General features: G+C 35.7%; 1 protein-coding gene across 2 annotated transcripts in view; it reads right to left on the bottom strand.

Annotated features, from left to right (window-relative positions):
• Positions 1–23,364, bottom strand: part of LOC136033812 (piezo-type mechanosensitive ion channel component-like) — a gene marked incomplete at its 3' end in the record, with an annotated part of 265,796 nt that overhangs the window by 149,965 nt on the left and 92,467 nt on the right. For both annotated transcript variants that reach the window (XM_065714725.1, XM_065714726.1), the window contains 4 exon segments: positions 3,526–3,716; positions 4,090–4,222; positions 14,692–14,865; positions 16,568–16,710. In XM_065714725.1, the coding sequence (XP_065570797.1) occupies positions 3,526–3,716; positions 4,090–4,222; positions 14,692–14,865; positions 16,568–16,710 (641 nt within the window).

Raw genomic sequence — 23,364 nt, 5'->3', positions numbered from 1 at the left:
AAACGAAAAAAACGAAAAAATGAAAAAAGAAAAAACTAAAAAAGAAAAACAAACTAAAAAAGAAAAAACTGAAAAAAGGAAAAAATAAAAAGGAAAAAAGAAAAAACTAAGCACAATGGCAATCATTTAAAAAAAAACTAGAAAAAAGAGGTTTCCGTTCTCTTTCACTTTCTCTACCACTCTATCTTAATCAAATATTCATTAATACTTTTTTTGAATAATAAGTATTCAAAAAAATTGAGGCTTTTTATTAAATTGTTTAAAATGTAAAAAACTGGTAATTGCACAAATATTTCAATATATTTTGACAATGGATTAAAGGAATTAGAAAACCTTAAAACAAAAACCCTAAAGTTGAGGTATATTAGAAATTGTTGAGCTTTAGAATGAATTTACGTCAAAAAAGGCGTGTCGAGGAGCCACGAGAGCAACGCGAAAGTATGCCGAGGAATCACAAGAACAACGTGAAAACAGCTTTGAGGCTCAAAGAGAAATTACCGAAAAAAATCATGCCGAGGAATCACAAGAACAACGTGATAACAGGCTTGCGGCTCAAACAGATAATGCCAAAAGAAAGCGTACCGAGGAATCACAAGAACAACGTGAAAACAGGCTTGCGACTCAAAGAGATAATGCCAAAAGAAAGCGTGTCGAGGAATCATAAGAGCAACGTCAAAATTATCGCCTAGTATTCAGGTACAGCCCAGTCGATGATTATAGCTTGAGTAGATGTGTTCAAATCGGGACTAAGTCTAAAATTTGTCCCTATTGCAAGGCCTTGAAATTTAATTGAGAAACAATGGGAATGTGTTGCGCCTCAGGAAAAGTTAAACTTCCTAAACTGGCTGCACCACCAGAGCCATTGAAGACTTTATGACGCTACAGACTGGGACACCGGGACACAAATGACGACTGGGACACAGGGACACAACTACAACAGGGACGCCGGAAGGACAAAGGGGGAATATATTAATGACGACGGGGACACAGGGAATATTCGATTACCAATTACCATCAACAAAGCTCAAGGGCAATCATTAGAAAAATGCGATATAGATCTGAATACGGATTGTTTTCCCATGGACAATTATATGTTGCATGTTCAAGAGTCGGTAAACCTGACAATCTATTTATATACACAGACAATGGGACAGCAAAGGATGTTGTATATTCGCAAGTTTTACGCAGTTAAAAACACACATATATATATATATATATATATATATATATATATATATATATATATATATATATATATATATATATATATATATATATATATATATATATATATATACCTATATTCGCAGGTGGGACACAGTGACACAACTACAATGGCGCGTAACTAATATGGTGCGTAACGACTTACGTGCGCGGGGGGGGGCTTGGGGGGCATGAAGCGCCCCCACCAACTAGGTGTTGGTGTGGCGCGAAGCACCACACCAACAGCTAATATGTAATATATACATATTGAACTTTCCTTTTTGAAGCCTTAGCTGATTAAGACAAAAAGGCAGCTTACACTTTGGACCACTCCTGATCCATATTGGGCAGTTAAAATCGTAAGTATCCTCACAAAAACTATTCACTATAGCTTATATTTTGAAAAAATTTTAACCCTTCCGAGAGGCTGCAGAATCGCCTCAAAACATGCTCAAGCTTGTATCCCTGTCATCAGTGTCATGATGGAGTTTCTTTTTATCTTGATTGCAATAATAAATCCTGTTGAAAGAGCTATTAATCCTATTTCATTTCTGTTGAAAATCCTCATTTTTATAAGTATTACCTATTTACCTGCTCGATGTAGCATCAGACTGGGATTCGCAATTTTTAAGCAACGTTCTTCTGAAGGAAGTAAAAAGTGAAGTTGAAACATAAAACAAACAAAAATACCGTTTCATATTTTTTCCCAAATTGGTTCACAACAAGCTCATGTTTCAAGTACCTATTTTGAAATCGTCAAAAATTGTCAAAACTTTCACGTTTTCCAAACATTCCGGTTTCCCCCTCCAACTACCCCATATGTCACAGGATCTGGTCGGAATTTGAAATTAGAACTTTAAAGCACAAGATCCTTCTAAATATCAAATATCATTAAGATCTGGTCACCCTTTTGTAAGTTAAAAATACCTCAATTTTCTAAATTACCCCCCCCCCCCCCCAATTCCACCAAAGAGAGCAGATCCGGTCCGGTTATGTCAGTCACGTATCTTAGACAGGTTTCTATTCTTCCCATCCAGTTTCATCCTGATTTCACCGCTTTAAGTATTTTCTAAGATTTCCGGTCCCCCCAACTGCCCCCCCCCAATTACGCTTAATCCGGTTGAGATTTAAAATAAGAAATTTTTGTTACGAGGTCCTTCTAAATATGAAGTTTCATGAAGATTCGATCACTGCTTCGTAAGTTAAAAATACGTAATTTTTTCTTATTTTTCAGAATTAACCCCCCCCCCCAATAGAGCGGATCCGTTCCAATTATGTAAATCACGTATGTAAGACTTGTGATTATTTTCCCCACCAAGTTTCATCCCGATCCCTCCAATCTAAGAGTTTTCCATGATTTTAGGTTCCCCCACCCCAAACTTCCCCCAATGTCACCAGATCCGGTCAGGATTTAAAATAATTGCTTTAAGACACGATATCCTTCTAAATATCAAATTTCATTGAGATCCGATCACCCGTTCGTAAGTTAAAAATAACTCATTTTTTCTAATTTTTCAAAATGAACCCCTCCCCCAACTACCCCAAAGAGAGCGGATCCGTTCCGTTTATGTCAATCATGTATTCAGGACTTGTGCTTATTTTTCCCACCAAGTTTCATCCCGATCCCTCCATTCTAAGTGTTGAGCCACGATATCCTTCTAAATATCAAATTTCATTGAGATCCGATCACTCGTTCGTAAGTTAAAAATACCTCATTTTTTTCTAATTTTTCAGAAATAACCCCCCCCAACTACCCCAAAGAGAGCGGATCCGTTCCTATTATGTCAATCATGTATCTGGGACTTGTGCTTATTTTTCCCATCAAGTTTCATCCCGATCCCTCCACTCTAAGTGTTTTTCAAGATTTTAGGTTTCCCCCCTCCAACTCCCCCCAATGTCATCAGATCCGGTCGGGATTTAAAATGAGAGCTCTGAGACACAATATCATTCCAAACATCAAATTTCATTAAGATCTCATCACCCGCTCATAAGTTAAAAATACTTCATTTTTTCTATTTTTTACGAATTAACCGGCCCCCCACTCTCCCCCCTCCAGATGGTCAAATTGAGAAAACGACTATTTCTAATTTAAGCTGGTTATGTCCCTGATACGCCTGCCAAATTTCATCGTCCTAGCTTACCTGGAAGTGCCTAAAGTAACAGAACCGGGACTGACAGACCGACCGACAGAATTGTCGATTGCTATATGACACTTGGTTAATACCAAGTGCCATAAAAAGTATTTCCTATACAACATTTTTTTAAAATAAGCAATTGCCTTAAAACACAATAAAAAGTCGTCAATCTATTGAATTAACTTACCTCTAAGCCAAATTTATAAAACCAGTGATTAATAAGAAATTTCACTGACAACAAAACTGAGCTGTCTGCATCTTTTCTTTTGACATTTGGAAATAAAACCCCTCTTGAGGGTTCTGGTATCCTTTTGGTTGATCTATGATGTCGTTGCCTCAGATAAATTGTAGCCTCTATTGTGAGTAACACAAACAAAACTGAAAAATAAATATTCTCTGTTAAATTTAAAGGCTTGGTCAAGAAAATATATATACACACACACACAAAATACCTAATTACTTAAAGTAGGACAAGAGAATCATAAACTGAGACAAACATAGTCATTAACACATAGAGTCAAACAGAAACACAGACACACACACACAAACACACAAAACCCAACACACACAGAAACACAAACACACACGCACACATTAACCCACACAAAAACACAAACACCCACCCACACACACATACACACAACACACACACATACACACACACACACACACACACAAATACACACAAAATTTTTTAAAATTAATATAAAAGAATAATAATTTTTGAGGAAAGAGTACTTCAAAACCTTACCTATGTAATCCCTTATAATGTCCATTAGATTTGGTCCTTTGTAGAAACCGATCCACTCTAAAAGGTTTCTTATGTCAGTATCTTTAGTAGGATCAATCTTTTCAGTCACATTGGCAGTTTCGTTATAATACAGCTAGAAGCAAAACCAATCAACAAAAAGCTATAAGAAAATATAATAATAGTAACTCGAGCTAACTTTTTTTGAATCCTAAAGTATTTCTTACGCTATTTCTTTAAGTATTTATTCATCTTTGTTTTATATTTAAGCTAGAGCCTCTCACTTCTTGAGACCATACTATGGCAATGTGATGATTTCTTCCCTAAGCAAATGAATAATATAGTTAAATTGAAACACTGGTGAAACATTGATGAGATTGTCTATACAGAAATAACACAGAAACAGTTCTTTCGTAATGAAAGAATGCTGTTAAGGTTAAAACGAAGAAAATCTATCCCGTGTATGAAAACGGGCTGCCACACATTTTTTTCATTGATCTTTGACTTAGTTTTAAGGCTCCTAGAACCAATGCTCATACAAGGGACCGTAGGCAACTTTAAACACCGTATCCCAATTCTAAAGAGCACCTAATTCTAAAACACTTCCAAGAAATAGCCATCTGTGTTTGTTGCAAAATAAATTTCCTTTCAAGATAGTTATACGACAATTTATGCTAAAAAGCGATTTCATAGTGATTTTAAAAAGTGATAATTTATGTTCGTAGGTTATAAATAAAACTCTTTGCTATTGTTAAAACATGTTTTATATTGTTTTACATCATTCTTATATATGATAGGAGCTGCCAACTCCTTCAAACCCCTCTCTTCAAGCCAAAGTTTAATTTATATATAACGATTATTCAGGGATAGATATCTTAGTATAGTTATTAATCATGCATGACTCATGAAGTAAAACATTAGCTTCATTTTATGTGAATACTAGCTGTTGGGGTGGCGCTTCGCGCCACCCCAACACCTAGTTAGTGGGGCGCTTCGCGCCCCCCAAGCCCCCCCGCGCGCGTAAGTCGTTACGCGCCATATTAGTTACGCACCATTGTAGTTGTGTCCCTGTGTCCCACCTGTGAATAGAGATAGATATAAATATATGTTTTTAACTACGTAAAACATGCTAATATACAACATTCTTCGCTGTCCCATTGTCTGTGCATATAAATAGATTGTCAGGTTTACTGACTCTTGAACATGCAACATATAATTGTCCATGGGAAAAACAATCCGTATTCAGATCTATACCTCATTATTCTAATGATGTGTCCCTGTGTCCCGGTCGTCATTTACATTCCCTGTGTCCCGGTCGTCATTTGTGTCCCGGTGTCCCAGTTTGTAATTTCTCTTTGAGTGTCCCGGTCGTCATTTATATTCCCTGTGTCCCGGTGTCCCGGTCGTCATTTGTGTCCCGGTGTCCCGGTCTGTAATTTCTATTCGAACAATCCCTGTTTCCCGGTCGTCATTTATATATCCCGCCTGTGCCCCCGGCGTCCCCGTTGTAGTTGTGTCCCTGTGTCCCGGTCGTCATTTATATTCCCTGTGTCCCGGTCGTGATTTGTGTCCGGGTGTCCCAGTCTGTAATTTCTCTTTGAGGTTCCCGGTCGTCACTTATGTCGTCATTTTTGTCCCGGTTTGTAATTTCTCTTTGAGTGTTTTTTCTTTTTAGTTTTTTTTATTTTTTTACCTTTTTTCCTTTTTCAGTTTTCTTTTTCTTCTTTATTTTTCAGCGTCACTATGAAGTACATATCGACGAACCTTTGTTTTTTTAACTTAAATCTGGTAGACATTGATGACCTTATCCAAGTCAAAATCCCCAAGCCAATCATCATCGCTATCATTTTCAGTTTTGATATGTTTTGACTCTCGCTGTCCAGGTGGATTTTCATCTAACTGCGCGGTTTTGCGTTCTTTAGCCGCAAGCCTGTTTTCTTGCTGTTCTTGTGATTCCCCGGCACGCTTTCTTTTCTTACTTTCTCTATCAGCTGCAAGCCTGTTTTCTTGCTGTTCTTGTGATTCCTCGGAACGCTTTCTTTTCTTACTTTCTCTATCAGCAGCAAGTTTTTTGGCATAGACTCTTTGAGCAGCTTCCTCGGCTGTTGCCATTGTAGGTTCTTCAGTCATTTTACAATTAAACACTTTTCCGTGAACGCATGTCTTAAATACCATTAATGACGTCACCGTCATAGCAAAAATGACGACAACTAATTTCATGACGTCAGTCAACACAGAAACATGACGTCACCTGATCCACAGACAGACAGACAGACAACTTATTTTTATATATATAGAAGATTAGGGGTTTATGTGGTGGGGTATTATTACATATAGGACAATTTTTTGGTTTTCAGTTTTAATATTACAATCGAATTTTTTTTGAAATACTAAAGATATTTCCACAATAAAAGGAGAGCATTCAAACTCAAAACATGCATATTGCAGCCTTATTCAAAATGTGGTCCCCAGATTAAACAAAGTATAAGAAGTAAATATTAACCCCTCCATATAGATCGGAACAACCACTCGGGAAAAGTAGAAAAATACAGGTTTCAAAACGCTTTTGGAATTCTCAGGAGAAAGTCCAAACAAAGATCCACTAGCACCCTCCCTTGTAGTAGTTCTATAGCTATATACTAGTATACACAAGTAAATGAACCTTCAAATGAAACTACAAATTACAAGCTGATTAGCTATTTCAGATGTAATTTCAGACTTTTTTGCCCCAGGGTTAAATTATTGTTTTCAGGCACAAAATGCTAGTCAAAATGGCGCATAAGCAGTATCTAAGGAACAGCTAAGGGCATTCAGCTGGAACATTCAAGGCATGTTGAGAGGGGCGGACATGAGGAATCGGAGGCCAGCCAGCGCCCTTTTTCCTTTTAGATTCCCTCCCTCAACAGTGATACGATATTTATAAAGAAATTTTCTTCAAAGTAATCAAAAGGTCTAACAAAATGCCTGTGGGGATGCCACGCATCCAAAGCCTCCAGGTCAAAGAATGTAAGTTATGCAGTTAGTCCATCTTTTCGAAACAGGACAATTTCATGAATACATAAGGTTACTAAGCTAAAAATTTTAAAGAGCATTGAGGAAGATGTGGCAGTAAATCAAAACCCCTATGTGTATCCAAGTTGTCAAAAGGGCCGCATTTGGGCCTATTTATATTGATCTTAGCCACGACTGCGGGTAAGAAGTTGAAACTTCATAAAATTCCTTGGGGAATGTCAATCAAAATGAAAAGACACTATATGCTTCCAAGTTATCATAACAGAAAGTCTTCTATATTGTAGGAATAGTAGGGAAGGTTATTATGTTGAAAATTTTAGAGAATTGGAGGGGGATGTTGAAGGAGCTTTGGATATTTCCATAACATACAACATTGATTGTCATCAGCAGATAAACTGAAGTAGTACGATTAAAATAAAAGAGATTTGTTATGCTGATATTGTGTTAAATGAGTTTTTTAAATATGGTGATTTTGAGTTTAGAAATAAGCTACTGAAGGTTATGAATATGATTCTTGAAAATAGGGAAGTACCTAATGATTTTAGCAAAACCATTGTATAAGAAAGGTGACAAGTGTGAGTGTCACAATTATTGAGGCATTATTCTGGTCTCTGTAGGTAGCAAATTACCTAGTAATATGATACTTTTTCGACTGAGACATGCGGTAGAAAAAGTTATAAGAGAAGAAAAGAACGGTTTTAGAAAAGGTAGAGGATATGTCGACACGTTTTCACTCTTTGGTTAATAATTGAGAAGTCCCTTCGTTGTCAAACACCTTTGGCTCTCAGTTTGACAGATTATGAGCAATCGTTCGATTCTGTTGATAGAAGATTTTAAGCAAAGGTCTTATCCTTATATGGTATACCAGACAAACACATTAAAGTGATTTGTGCTATGCACGAGAATAATACTGCTTTGATTAAGGTAGGAAATTAATTTAGCAGCTGGTTCTGTATTAAATCAGGAGTTAATCAGGGTTGAGCTCTATTCCCCTTCATACGGATAATTTTGATGGACTTTGTCCTATGGAGCACAGGAAAGGCAATTGGAAACCATAGAATCAAATGGGGAGGAAAAATTCACCTGTACTTATATTATGCTGATGATTTAAGCATATTAGATGAAAATGTGAAAAAAGGATGAATTTTTAGTGGATTTGAGAGTTGACAGCTTCACTCACCTTGGTGGTATTATTAGCAAAGACGGAGGGAGCAGTGAAGATGTTAAAAGTAGAATAGCAGAGTCTCAGGGTGTTTTTCACAGTTAAATAAAGTTTGGAAGAATAGGAAGATAAGTCTGCAAACCAAGATTAGAATATTGGAAGCTACGGTGATGATAATGGTCAAATATGGCTTTGAAGCATGGGTGCTCCGGAAAGCGGAAGAAAATACACTAGATGTTTTCCAGAGAAATTGCCTACGGGTTGTTATGGGTATCCGGCCGACTGACCGTATTTCAAACAGTAGGCTCTACAAAAAATGTGGTTGAATCCCGCTTTCTAAGGCTGTAATAAAAGAAAGGTTAAGATGGATAGGCTACGTTCTGTAGATGAAGGATGACAGATTGCCGAAGATTGTCTTTTTTGGCAAACCGCCTGGGGCTAAACAGAACGGAGGTCGTCTTCATCTTGGGTGGGGGGATATCATAATTAAAGATATAAAGGAAATGGGAACTTCCTTGGAGGTTGTAAAGAGGGAGGCCTTGAATAGATTGGGTTGGAGCTTGGAGGAGCTTGCGTAGTTCTGCTGGCCTCAGGCTGATTGGTGCTGTGGTGAGTTATTAGTAGTCGCAGTAGTAGTAGATATTTCTACAGAAAAAATAATTTACTTCTGGGTCTTAAATTGTTTCCTGTTTAAAGGCTCAAAGAGGATTTAATATCAGGGTTCATTCAAAGTCTATAGTTTGAAACTTCTTCCTTTGTTATTGCCTAAGTGCAAGTTGAATTTTTAAAGAAGGTGACACAAAATTCACCTCTTTTTGCCAGTGACTCGGAAACTATTTATGAACAGGAAGTGATTATTTTCTTATGTATAAACATCGTTTGTTGTAAGTGTAATACTCTAGTTTATCTGCTGCAGACTATCACTGTTGCGTGTGATCTAAACATCCAGAGCTTTTTATATCTATTTCGATTGTCTATTAAAAGGAGGTATTCCTATTTTGAAGTTTTATTTGTTCGGCAGTGTGATCTTCGAAAAAACATCCAAGTTAAAAATTCCAGAAAACCTCAATTAGTATTTTTAACTAAATTTAATAGGATAATAAATTTCAAAAGGAAAAGTCTTCAATTTCTAAGGAATAGGTAGGGGTATTAATTCAAACTTAATATCATGGTACAACTATGTGCATCCCAGTTGTCAAAAGGGCGAACGTGCAATATCTCCAGATCGGCTAATAATATGTAGTTAAAACTTTCATGTGATGCTGAAATAAATAAGAAAACATATCATTTACATCTGACTTGTTGAAATAATTTGTGCATTATCTCAGGTATTAAGGCAACAGTTACAAGTATTAAGTTTAAACTTTCAGAGGACGTTGTGGGGGATCTTGACTTGAATCAGAGGACTGCCATTGCAATTGATATCTACAATATTTAAGAAAGAGATAATAACGTTTAGTTTAAACTTTCAGGGAATGTTGAAATAAATCTAAATAGACTTACAAGAAATAATAAATTAGAATATTATATTTTAATCTTAAGCCAAAGACGTGAAAAACTGGAAAATATGCATTATATTAACAAAAAAACTTTGGCATCTAAAAACGAACAGATATTATTAAAAACAAACTTTATCTATAACAAAATTCTAAATAAAGCAAAGTATCATATTAAACATGAGACCAGCCGATATAAAGTCTAGCAATATTTCAACCTCGAAACAATCAGTAATTACTATTAAAGAAAAAATTAAATCCAAGTATAACAGACATTAAAACAAACTAATACATTAAATTATAGATAACAGATACTGATCTAGATGAACAAATAAATCCTAAAAGAATAAAAATAACAATGAATTTTCAGGTCACACTTGATACAAACAAAAATTACTATAAAAGGTCTTTTAAGTCATTTTGGCTTTAATGAAAGCCAAATACATCATAGATCCTTTTTTTAATATATTTATAACACTAAAAAAATCCAATGAAATAAAATCTTAAATTGCAGGAATTTCAAGAGATGAATATCCTTACAAATTGTATGATCAGTTTTTTTCAGTTATTTCTTTCCAGTTATGTTGATTATTATAGTGATTAGTCTTTCATTTTTTCCGCTGACGTTTTAAAAAACTAAAGCACGCTCTTCAAAATTCATGTTGTTTCAAACAGTATGCGATAACGAACGGTAAGTAAGAACTGACACGGTTTGATAGCACCCAAAACTATAGAAAACAGAATTTTAATATCAGTAAATATATCAGACAAATCTGTTTATTATTGTGATTCTAAATATTTAAGATTCGTTAAGTTTAATCTTACCCATCAAAGGTTACGAGCCAAAGAAAATTTACCTGAATTTCTGAAAAGGAATTTTAATGAAAATCATACTATCAAATTCAGCGCATCAAAGTGCTTAATTGTAGAAAGATTTACGTGTCCCATGTACAAAAAAGTGTTATGTTGCATTTTTTGCCAAAAGAAAGATCACAAATGCGTGTTTATTTGTTTGTTTGTTTTCCCCAGGAGTGGTTATATTAAACCAATGGTCGAAAAATATCGGGAGACTGCTCATTCAAACGGAAGTTAAAAGTTCTAGTGTCTTTCTTAAGCTACCGAAAGTATTGGAAGGCAGCTAGACCCCTCCCATGCCCATTTTGCCCTAAAGGTGTCCGATCAAAATTTCTAGATAGTCAAACTCATCAACATAGTTGAAAGGTCCAATAACTATACCTTTGGAGATAACACGACCCCCTACAGCCTCTGGAGAAAGGTCTTTAAGTTAAATAATTTGCAGATTGCTTACGTTTAAAACTTGTTATTTGGAACCATGCAAACATTTTTCAGATGAGGGTGGGGAGTTAATTTTCTTCTGGGCGATTTTCCACGAGGAAAATATTCCATTGGAAGGAAAATTTCCGGGGGTGAACTTTTAGGGTAAATTTTACATTAGGGGGAACATACCAGAATTTTTATACGAAATACTTTTTATTTGTCTTACTTTCTCATTGTCGACTCAATTTTACATGTGGAGATGTTAATGGTACTTGTCCGGGGTAAATTTCCATTGAGATTCAGTTGTCTAGAAAGTCTTTCTGTTGAAAGTGAGCGACATTTCCCGGCATTATTTAAAAAAACGATATAAAATCGAATAAAAATAAGTTTTTTCAACTGAAAGTAAGGAGGAGCATGAAAACTTAAAACGGATATAAATTATTGCTTATTAAAGGATTGCCCTTCCTCATCCAATAACTCGTTTCTTTTGCTTAGTTTGACTTTTTGCCCACATTCCTTAGGAAGAATTTCTAAAACATAGAGGTCGTTTAACCATTAACTAGTTGGGTGTTTTTTTTTTCGTTACGGAACTGATCGGGTGGGGTAAGTATTTATCCCATAAATAAAAACCCTTGTAAATAAGAACTATTTCAGATAGGAACTTGTAATTTACTTTAAGCAAATAAAATCAAACACAATATGTTTTAAATAAAAATAAATCATCTAGATACATTTCGGACAACTTCGTTGAGGTGATTCTTGCAGCAGCCCATTTTGCAGATGCTGCAGATTCTAGTCATCTTTCGGTCAGCTAAACGAGGACAAAGACTGCAGCACTGGTTTTTTCTCCCAGAATGTGAAATTTAAGCCTCTGAACTACCTCTAGACTCTATTCCAACAATTGTGGACACTAACTTTAACAGTTCTCGAGGAAGGGAGTTGATGGATACCTTAACCATCAAATGAGGCTTCGTATGGGAGAGTTTCAGCTGTGTGAGGATGTGTTTGTGTTGGATTACCCTTTCTTTACTTCTTGTTGTGTTGACAAGTACTCTTTTGTTTACACCTGGAATATCGAGCATTACAAAGAAGATTGCAAGTAGCCAGCGCTGACAGGGATGGCTTGTAGTTTAGTTGGCACATTTTTATCTAAACTGTCAACGCCAGATTCATTTGCGTTGTAAAACTCGATAATCTCCGGCTTGCAAGAGTTTTCATCTATCGTGCTTGTATTTTGCACTGAAGATATCAAAGATACCACTTTGCTCTTCTTAGGCACATACGATCCAATAGTCTGCTTCTGAGCAAAGCCGAATATTGAGGAGCCAGGCTCACGGGGCCAATACGGAAGAAACGCTGCTAGGAGCTCACTGTTGTTCTTATTGAGAGTTTCAACATAGGTAGTATTCTGTCTGTTCAGCTCGTCAACCAAATCAATCGAGGAGTATCAGTTGTCTGCGGTTATCTTTCTGTTTGTGTTCAAGACCGTCACTGCCAAAGTCAAAGCGGTGCGGGTAGGAATGGACATCGACTGCGGCCAACCATTTCGGTGGTTTAACCACAGTATATTAAGGCATTGGATAAGTATTAGGTACGGGCATCAGTCAGACACTGTATTTTCAGTTCGTACTTGGTTGGCTTCGAAGGAATGTATATTCTGAAAACACATCGACCACTGAAGGGAACAAGTATTTTGTCATTTGTCAAATACTCAGATGGGGTGAAGTTCTTGCTGCATTCTATAATCAAAGCACTAAAAGAGATATCAAATAGGATTTAAACGATCTTGACGTTTGACGATTCTGAAAATCATCAAAGCGCAAGCAGTCCTCGATGAACCGAAAGACAGAATGAAAGGGAAAGGCAAAAGAAGGTAAAAATATTCAACTTCTTGGCAAGAAATACTTTTGTAACAGTAGGAACACATAATTTACTACTAAAGGGTTGCAAGACCTTCAGTATTGGCATAGATAAATGATGGAAGTAGTGCAACTGTAGTCTCCCATTCTAATGTTAGACATTCAGACTCTCGGACAACCGTTTTTCAAAATATTTGACCCAGACAGTTTTCAGTTGTTTTATTTTGCAAGTTGTCGGGTGGAGTAAAAACAACCCCAGGCCCCATCCCTTCTGGATGGACGCAGTAGGTAGACTTACTCACCAAAGATTCTCCATGGGGTGTTTGAAGATTAAACAAGACCACATTAGCGTAGCCCCAGGGGTTAATGATAAATCTTAAAACAAAAGCATGCGGGGGTAATTTTTATTTACCCCAGTCGACCAGTTAAGGGTTAATTAGATAATTTTTTTTTAAGATTTAAAAAACTTTATTGTGAAGAGCGAGCTGTTGAAAAGGGGGCCACTCCTGTCATATACGGAATAATTTCTCTTCGTTTTAAGTTTTTTGTCTTTATTTTAGAAAACATTAATGACGCAATGGGTTACTTTTACGTTTAGGGAAGGAGGAAGGGGGCAGTAGCTAAGCTCCTGTTTGTAGTAACATTCTTCGATATGCGTTTGTCTTGAATGTCCAATTCAATTTCTACTAAACCTTATTATTTATTTATTCATCTATTTCAGTAGTAGTGAGGCCAAGATAATTTGGAGCGGGGTCCATTCCCTTCAAATCCCAGTCCCGATAACTTTTCTTTTAAAAACTCCTCCAAAATGCAAGTGTTAATTACGTGTTGGGAATGTTTTTTAAAAGGTACAGGAGCAAGTTACATATTTAGGTTTGTTTACCTTGGTTGCTACATAATAGTTTCTTAGATTCTTTAAAAAAAACTTCAGGGGGCACCTCTAAATCAGAATTTCTTTGGTTGTTACGTAATAGGACTTGATAATATATCTACATAATAATATGTATTACTTATGTTGAGATAACTATCTCTACATAAGTAATTGTTTATCATTTATTTTAATTCCTTTTAGTTATATCTTGTAATTGATCTTTAACAGTAGTTTCTGGTCATTTCGAGTTTGAATTACTATAAAACTTTGTCTCTGCTGGTCTCAAGTTCAATATAGACCTTCACTTTTCTTTAAAGAACTTCTTTGTCGGAATGGTTTTAGAATTAATTTTAGAAACACGGTACTCTAGACACTGAAATGAGTTTCTCAGCAGCAAAAGTAGGTGTTTTTCTAGTTTTTGCAATCTTTGAATTTGTAGCATCAAAACACTGGAAGGAATGTTGGCTTATCAAGTTCGTTTAGGAATAACCCCTTATCTTATAAAGATAAATACCCATTAGTGGCTGATAGAATCTGGTTATTGAGTACAAAATATATTTGGAAGTTAATTGTGTTATCTTAGCACTAAAATGTAATTTAACTTATTTTCAATGCATGAATGTTGAAGCAAACTACTGAACAATTATTTATTTTTTCCCACAAGATGATTGCTGTGTTAAAATCGAAAAAACCACAAAACCCAATACCTTGCTTTCCAGTTTCTTCTTTTATTATGCTGAAGGAAAATGCCAAACCATACGTCTTACAAAAGATGTTTTTGATTAGTCTGGTACACTAAAGGCTTTTTTTTTATTTAGTATCATAGGTCAGAAGACTTAAATTAGTTTCGGAGGAATGTAATATGAGTAAGAAAAGCTTTAGTTTGCTGCTTAAAAACAATGGGAAAAAATATAAAGCTCTACTTACATTGCAATCCTTATCATAGTAATTATGATCAATATATTTTATCTGATAAATCATTTTGGCTAAAACAAGAAAAGCCACATATATTGCAGTGATACTTGACACCTTGAATGACGCAGGATCCATCATACAATAGCATACAAGAAGACCGACCAAAGGTAAGTGCAACAGAGTCACCTAAAAAAGAGTTCGATTAGATTTTTTAAAACAAATTCTACATGTTTGTCAAAAGTGACACAAACAATGATAAAAAGTATTTTGAATTTGTATTAACAAATTGAACATAGAAAAAAACAAGTGCCATAAAGAGTTTGAGTCCGTCTTTTGATTGAAAATAGCTGCCAATACGACAAGCAATATAGCCGTTTTATGTTCAGTTTTTTTTCCACCAGCCAACGAGCCAGTCTGACAGCAGCTAAAAAAAGAGTAAAAAACCTAGTGTAGACTGTCTTAAGAAGACAGGAGAAAACTATCCTCCTTACACCACCCCTCAAAAAAACTATTTTATAAGTATCAACTCAACTCTCGATCCTTGATATAAAACAGGGTATACTTAAAAAACCACACATAAAATATCCCACCTAAAAGCTAAACATACTGACGGCATGCGATCAGTATACTGAGACTGTCAATTGCCTTTAGGCAAAACAAGAACTGTTCATTCTCTTGTTAACATCCAAACACCAACTGACTGATTCGATCTCCTTTATTCTGGGAAACTGTTACAATATTCGTCCATACTCAAGATTGAGTGGTCACATGGTACTTTAAAATGTCCTTCACATATCCTAAGGGGAAACAATAGGACCAGGTGTCAAAAACGATCCTAAGACTGGGGCTGGTTGATGTCCAATCAATTTTGACTTTGTTAGAACTCTCAGTTTCCGATCAAATGAACATCCTTCAAAGTTTGTACGACCACGAGATGTAGCTTGGGGATGAGGAGGGGATAACACCCTTCCTATAAGTAATTTGCTCTGCTAATTTCGTGGTCTAATGTTACTCTTTACTTTCATAATAATGGCGTGGACGAGATATATTTGAAGAAATCAGGAGGGATTGTATATCCCTCTAGAAATGCATTTTTGAATGTGAATCCATTTTTGGAGGTTTAGAGAGTTCGAGGTGCAAGAATAGGCTTGAAATTGATGTTAGTTAGAATAAAGCCAGGCATATGCGGGTAACATTTTTCCGTGGAAAGGGAAGGGGGGATAAAACATAATTTTTTTTTTTTACACGTTTAATGAAAGTGCCAAAAATCGGTAAGAAATTATCACTTTCAAGTTTGACTTGTACTGCATTTACTTTCGTTTTAGGCCTTATCGGTCTTTACTTTTCTTCGTAAAATGCTGTTTTGGAAAACACGTTTCCCTAATTGACCAGACAGTCCTTAATTAATAAACCAGGGAGAAATTCGTCAGGGAGAAGATTCGTGGCCGATAGTAACCTCAAACTGAAGAAAAAATTCAAACTGAAAACTACACAATTAGAATCACTAAAGTTAAAAACTCAAATTTGGAGTAACAAAGAAAATCACTTTCCTGCATGGGAAGCATTGGTGTCTATTATCTTTATTTTCCTTCTTGTCATTTGTTTTTAGTCACTGCTAGTGGGGCACAGATGCATCAAAGAGAGATGTTTAAGCGATTATTTTAAAAGTGATTGCTTTATACATGTGCTTTTTGTAAGTAAAGAAACATACTGTTAAAACAAAAACCCTTGTGAAGCTGTTTCTTCATAAGATAAATTAAAAACAAATCAAGTTTCTTCAACTGAAAGTAAGGAGCAACATTAAAATTTAAAACGAGCAGAAGCAAAGGTGACTCACTTGGAAACTAAAGTAGTAGAGAATAGGAAACTTTTAATATGAATAACTAACCTGTTTTATAGCAAGCTGAAAACTGTAATAAAGAACAACTTTTCGTATGTGTATCTCTACCAGGCGAAGAAATATTTCAAAAACGTCTTTCCATATGGTGCTTATTCTGCTGAAAAGGATTTTCGACTGTTCAAGAGCCAATTCTGAAAAGTGTGGATCAGATTAATTAGTAGAACACTAAAGGCACTGCTAGGAAATTTTTCAAGCTTGGAAGGCTAATTTCTAGAGGTTGTGACTTTCCAGTGACTGAGCATAATGATAATAAATAATCTCAAACTTATTATTAAAACTTGACCCACTTGCATTCGTTTGATGAATTAACTATTATCGAAGCTTGCCACAAAATCCTCTATCATAATCATGGTTTTAGCATTTGCTGCAACCTATTAAATAACGAAATACGGCTCATCGTAACCCACATTTAAAACAATTTTGAAAAAAATACTGTCAAGTGACAAAATATTGTAATTTGAATCTGATTGAAGAATAGTACCAATGATTTTGATTATCTTTAACGGTGAAAGTTGAAAAAATATGGGAATTTCTGGAGATAGCCTGGAAACCCTTGTAAATTATGCTGGATCGAAATGACAAGTAAACCATAGGAATCACCATTAATGAAAACCTCGTTTTTTGGTAAATATAGGCCGTAGTTGTCCTTAATTAGATTGCAGTTACAGTTGCAACCAAAAAAAGTAACCGAAGGCATTTATTGTGTGTGATATTTTATTACTAGGGGAAATAATTTGTATAGATTTTTTAGGTCAATTAAATTACAAAAAAAACAGTTTTTTCAACTGAAAGTAAGGAGCTACACTAAAAATGAAAACGAACAGAAATTATTACGTATATGAGAGAGGTTATTGCTCCACAACAACTCGCTCTTGACGCTAAAGCTTTTAATAAAAAAAAACCTTCTCGTTGTTCTAATTAAACGAAGGTAGCGTTTCAATAGTCGTTCTTAAAGAATTGGAACAGAATTAAAACTTTACCGTAAAGAGCGAGGTGTTGTGGAGGAGAAACCTCTCTCTAATACGTAGTAGCTTCTGTTCATTTTAAATTTTAATGCTGCCCCTTACTTTCAGATGAAAAAACTTATTTTTTATTTAATTTCTGATTGTTTTTTTTAGATAATAGCAGGAATTGTGGCTATTCCTCCACGGAAAAAGGCCTCCTCTTCAATGATCTATTCTCTAGACAATTCAATCCTAGTGAAAATTTACCCCGGACAACTACCCTTACATCTCCACGCGTAAAATTAAGTCGGCAATGAGAAAGCAAGACATCGGAAGAATTTTGTGTAGGAATTTTGGCACATTCAGCCAGTTAAAAACTTTGCCTGAAAAATTTAACCCCCTGAAGATTTCCTTCCCAGTGGAAAATTATCACCGTGGAAAATCCTACCAGCAGAAAATCTCCCCACCCCCGAAAAATGTATGCATGCTTCCTAATAACAAATACTATACGTGAACAATGGGCAAATTTTGTAACTTAAAGACCTTTCCGCAGGGGCTGCGGAAGGGTCATGATATCCCCAAAGGCATAGTTATTCGGTCTTTCAACTATGCTGAACAAAATTGCTATCACAAAATTTTGGTCGGACGATTTTGAGTGAAAAGGGGATTGGGAGGGGGGCTAGTTGCCCTTCACAGTTTGGTCACTTAAAAAGGGCACTAGAACTTTTAATTTCTGTTTGACTCTCACGATATTCAAGGATCACTGGGTTGCTACGGAAAGCCCTGGAAAAAAAATAATAATAAACACGCATCCGTGACCTTTCTTCTGGCAGATAATACAAAATTCCAAATATTTTCAGATAGACGCTTGGAACTTCTACAGTAAGGCTCTCTGATTTGCTGAATCTGATGGTTAGGTTTTCATTAAGGTTCTAAGACTTTTACTGGGTGTTTCCCCCTTTTTTCAAAAATCAGGCAAATTTTATCAGGCTCGTAACCTTTAATGGAACAACCTGTTGTAGCACAGTGGATTGATGTTCTTCCTTGGGAATATGTGGCCCAGGGTTCGATCCCCGCCGCAGCAAGGTTGGGCGACGAGCTAGCTACTTGTCCCCGTAAAAAACACCCAGCAACTGAAACGTCGATTCGACGCCCTATGCGCCAGCAATGGCTCTGGAGGATCTCTATCCTCTATCTAACCTTTGATGGATAAGATTAAACTTATATGTTTGAAATAATCATTAAACTCCGATTCTTTGTATATCTTTTGGCATCGAAATTATGGTTTTTGGAGTTTCAGTTACTAATGAGCCAAGTCGCTCCTTACTTACAGTTTGTTATCACGAACTAATTGATATATCCCATAAACCAAATATCTAAAAATTTCATGTACGCCGAATAACACTGCTTTGAGCGACCGTACCTTTTCATTCTTAGACGAATAGATAGATAGATGGATAGATTCATGTTTATTTACAACAAGAATTAAACCATTTAAACAAGCAGCGCAAATGCCTAATGGCATACTTGAACGCGCGGTATATCACCAAAAAAAAAAAAAAAAAACACAAACAAAAGAAATAACCGTCATTACTTCGGCTTAAACTAATTTGCACTTCTTTCGGAAATCAAACTTCAACATTTACAACGGAAAATATTATGGGAGACTAGCAACATGATTTCTTAAAAACTTCAGTTATTTGTTTCTATCATTACAATTTCTCACAGCTATTGGGATTAAATTCCAAACTTTTGGACCAATATGACGCAAACTAAATCCCGCTCCCACCGTTGGCCTAATTTTGAAAGAGAAATCAGAACTATGAGATGTTGGGTAATTGTGGAATTGCGAATTTGTCGGGAATAATCTTGGGAAATTTAGTGAAAGTTGTCCAAAAACATAATACGCCTTCGAAGTGGTACTGAGGAGAAAGAAGAATTTGGAAACCGTCACGAAAAATAAGAACTATAGAAGAACACGGGGCAGAACGGGGTAGTAAGTCTAAAATGATTTTCATTAATACGAAGGAGTCAATACAAAAGGCTATAAAATTTAATAAAAGTACATTGTATTGTTGTAAGCAATATTTCCCATTCATATTGAAAAAAAGGAAAACAATTATTATTTTTTTAATTACAATATAAACAAAGGTCAAAGACCCCGTTCTGCCCCAAATCCAGGGCAGAACGGGGTGGTAGATAAAATAGTATATCTAGATAAATAAAATCATTATTTGGCTTACTATTTATTTTGATTCAGGGAGCAAAACTATTTGAAAAATATTCTTTCATCAAATTAATCTGATTCTAATTAATTACATTAATTAATCTATCTGGTCATAAAACTAAAACTAAAATTTGGCTTTTTATTCATTTTGATTAAGGCAACAAAACTAGTTTAAACATATTCATCAAATTTATCCTATTCTGAATTACAAAATTCACATACAAGGATAGCCTCATCATCCTCGCCATCAATACCTGCACAGGAATTGTGGGCCCATTTCTTACATATGGAACAGACAACCTAACCCTCAGTTGACTTTGAATAAAACTCACAACAACATATACATTCACAGCCGGAAAACTCGTCAGAATCACTGCCGTAATTTTCAGGTTGTCTCTTCATCTTCTTGTTTTTTCTTCATTCTTATTCAGGCACTTTCTCTTTGTTTTTAGTATTTTCGTTTTGATTTCTTTCTTAAAAAGTGTTTTCAGTGGTCTTTCTGTCTTGGCAATCTTCTTTGCTTTTTTCCTTTTATAGCATTCTCTAGCTACTTTGTGTACGGTGAATCAGTTTTAATTGCAGTCTTGAATTAAACTTTCAGATGAAACAATAAATGCAGTTGCAGAGTCATTCATGTCAGTTGTCATCCAAGAGCATCCAGGAGTAGCCTTGCCATCCATGTTAAATTGAACATTTTTAGATGAGGTGCAATTAACACCAACAGTCGGGGCCACAAACTATAGCATCTTCACCCCAATCACTACATGTGTGGGGATTTTCTTTATCCACATATGAGCCAGGCCAAGATTTTCCTACCTGTTCTTTATCCGTCGTTCGAGGTTCTTCAATCGCTTTTTGGATTGAAGGCCCAGCTTGTTTAATGTCAGTAGTGTCAGCGGGTAGAAAATCTGAATCAGAGGATATGGCTGGACTAGGTGGTCAAATTCATGTTGCTTTAAACCACTTAAATGCACTGTTCATAGAGGGATTTTGGATAAACACTGACCCGAAGAGCTTTGAAATTTGAAACAGCGTTACGACTTTTCCTTGGGTGCAACGGAGCCACTTTCGAGGCTCGTCAGCGTAGTGAAGGCTCAAAGGTCTCATTGAAAACACATCAAGCGGTAGTAACTTGTGATAACAATGCGGTGCTAAACACAGCAAGGAAACGCCATTATTTCTTGCGTAGTCTATGACCTTTAGGTTTTTAGTGTGGGTGTAATGTCCGTCAAATGTGAGAAGAACCGAATAGTCCTTTAATTCTTTAGGAAATGCTATAAATTTTTTAAGCCATACTAAGAACAGATCAGCCGTCATCTATCCAGGGCTGTGAATCTCAGCCCAATTCCCTGAAGGTATTCCCAACTCAAACTCCTTCTGTATTTTCTTCCTCAGAAAAGCTCATATCGGGGACATGTATGATCCACTTGGGGATATGCAAATAAGGCAAGTTACAGTTTTCCCCCTTTCTGCACAAGTTATTGCACCAGATTTTCGTTTACCATTGCAAGGAATGATTTTTGATTCGTTTTTGGGGTTCACTAAAACACCAGTTTCATCGCAGTTAAATATCTGTGACGCTGTAAGTTTGTGCTTATCTACCAATTGAGTGAGCTGGAAAAAAAACCATCTACAGCCTCTCTATTAAATCCCATAGCTCTTGTACCAGATGCTGATTTGGGCTTATGAATAAACAGAGTGTGACTCCCCTTTAAAAATCGGTTTACCCAGTTCTGACCAGCTATTTCATTTTGAAATTTATGAGGTATGCCATTTCTTTGAGCTAACTGGTAAGCTAAGGTAAATAAGTTCTTCATCTTCAGGCCAAATAATCGTGCCTCCATAGTTTCTAAGTACATCACAAGCTCAAGCTCCTGTTCTTGGGTAAACAAGGGTTGGAATTTCCGAGCAGTTTCATCAATCAAATACTCAGGAATTTCCTCTTTTTTTTAACGTACCTTTCAATAGTAGTTTGGGGAACTTCAAACTTATTAGAAGCCTTCAGGCAGCCACATTGACCAGAAATAACCGCATAAACAGCATTGTTCAGGCCTCAGTAAACCAGTCTGTTTGTCTTTTTCTTATGCACACGAAGCATTTGAAAATTAATTAACAAAAGTTACTGACCCAATTTTACGACTGGTCTTATCAAAATAGTGCGAGGCTGAGTGGAGTACTTCCCCAATTCATTCACCCCAGGAATACGCCTTATTATTTGGAGGCTATGGTCACGTGAAAAATTCAAGTAAAGAAACAAAAGGTGACTAAAACAAAGACCATTAAACGCGCAACAATTATTCTAGCTATAGTTGTAATACAAAGAAGTGTGTTGACCTTACCTTGATTACAAAATCAATAAAAGCTGCAATCCAACAGCAAATAACTAGACGACAGCAGGTTCACTCATCAAACGAAAGGAGACTAAACCGACATGAATTCAGCTGTATCGAGCTGGAGTAGTTGTAGCTATTACTGCTTGGCGCAACACCTTTCTTGTCATCTAAAAATCACCTACCCTGTTCCACCTTTTACCCCGTTCCACCTCGTGTTCCCGTACAATGTTTAACGGGCTTAAGGCATTAAGTGTTATTTGACGATTTTTATTGTCACTTCGAAAATGAGCTTGAGTAAAAGTAATGGCAATATAGTTCGCTTTGCACTACAATTTGCTAGAAAATGCTGAAGGTGTTTTCCTGTATATGACATATCATGTTGGCAGGAATAGCTACAATCTAGTACAAAACGAGCCTCGGTCCAGACCAACCAAAAGTTTAAAAAAGCACTAACAAAAAGTCTAGAGAAAAAGCATTGCCATTTTTAGCTGATTCAGGAATGATAACTATTATTTCTATTTGAGATGTAGTGATATAGAGAGGGGGCATGGATAAAAGGAGATAGAGGAAAAGCCAATCGAAGCGTGAATAAGTTAATATGGGGCAGTTCTTATAATTGACCTAAGAATAAAGTGAACCTACCATATGATGCTATTTTTATGTTCTTTCCGAATACAATACTCGCTTTTCTCGTAAATTCAATTTTAAGTCTTTTTTTGACCATTGAAATTAATAAATTTTTTGTGGTTTTTTCGTATAAAAAGGTTAAAACGTTTACTTCAAACTCCCTATTTAATTATATATCCATTTTGTTAGTGTTATATAATCTGCAATCATTGATTTGTCATAATTAAGTCGGATAAAAAATTCAAAACAATTTCTTCATTTTTCCATCCGTCATATTTCTTAAGTTACTTTTGATATTTTTTGACAATAGAAGAAAAGGCAGTTTTTAAAAGACCTTACAAAATAAGAAGAAAACATGGCGGAATTGTTTTGAATTTCTTATTCCACTTTGATCTTGAAAATTCAATGTTTTTAAATTATACATCTCTTATAAAGTGGTTTTATGATGAAATTGTTTGTTTCAAATATTTTAACCCATTTTTGTATTCAAAATATATAGAAAGATGTTATTTTTTTCAAGGTCCTCAAAAGTGATTAAAATTGAATTTGCGAGGAAAGCAATTATAATATTCAGAAAGAGAATAAGAAATGGCATCGAGTGGTAAGTTCACTTTATTTGTAGTTCAATTACATGCACTGCTCCAGTTTTACCCA

The sequence above is a fragment of the Artemia franciscana genome, chromosome 12 (assembly GCF_032884065.1).
Source record: "Artemia franciscana chromosome 12, ASM3288406v1, whole genome shotgun sequence".
In the NCBI taxonomy this organism is placed as follows: Eukaryota; Metazoa; Arthropoda; class Branchiopoda; order Anostraca; family Artemiidae; genus Artemia; species Artemia franciscana.
Note: the sequence above shows the minus strand (reverse complement) of the source record. Positions and strands in the feature narration are given on the sequence as shown.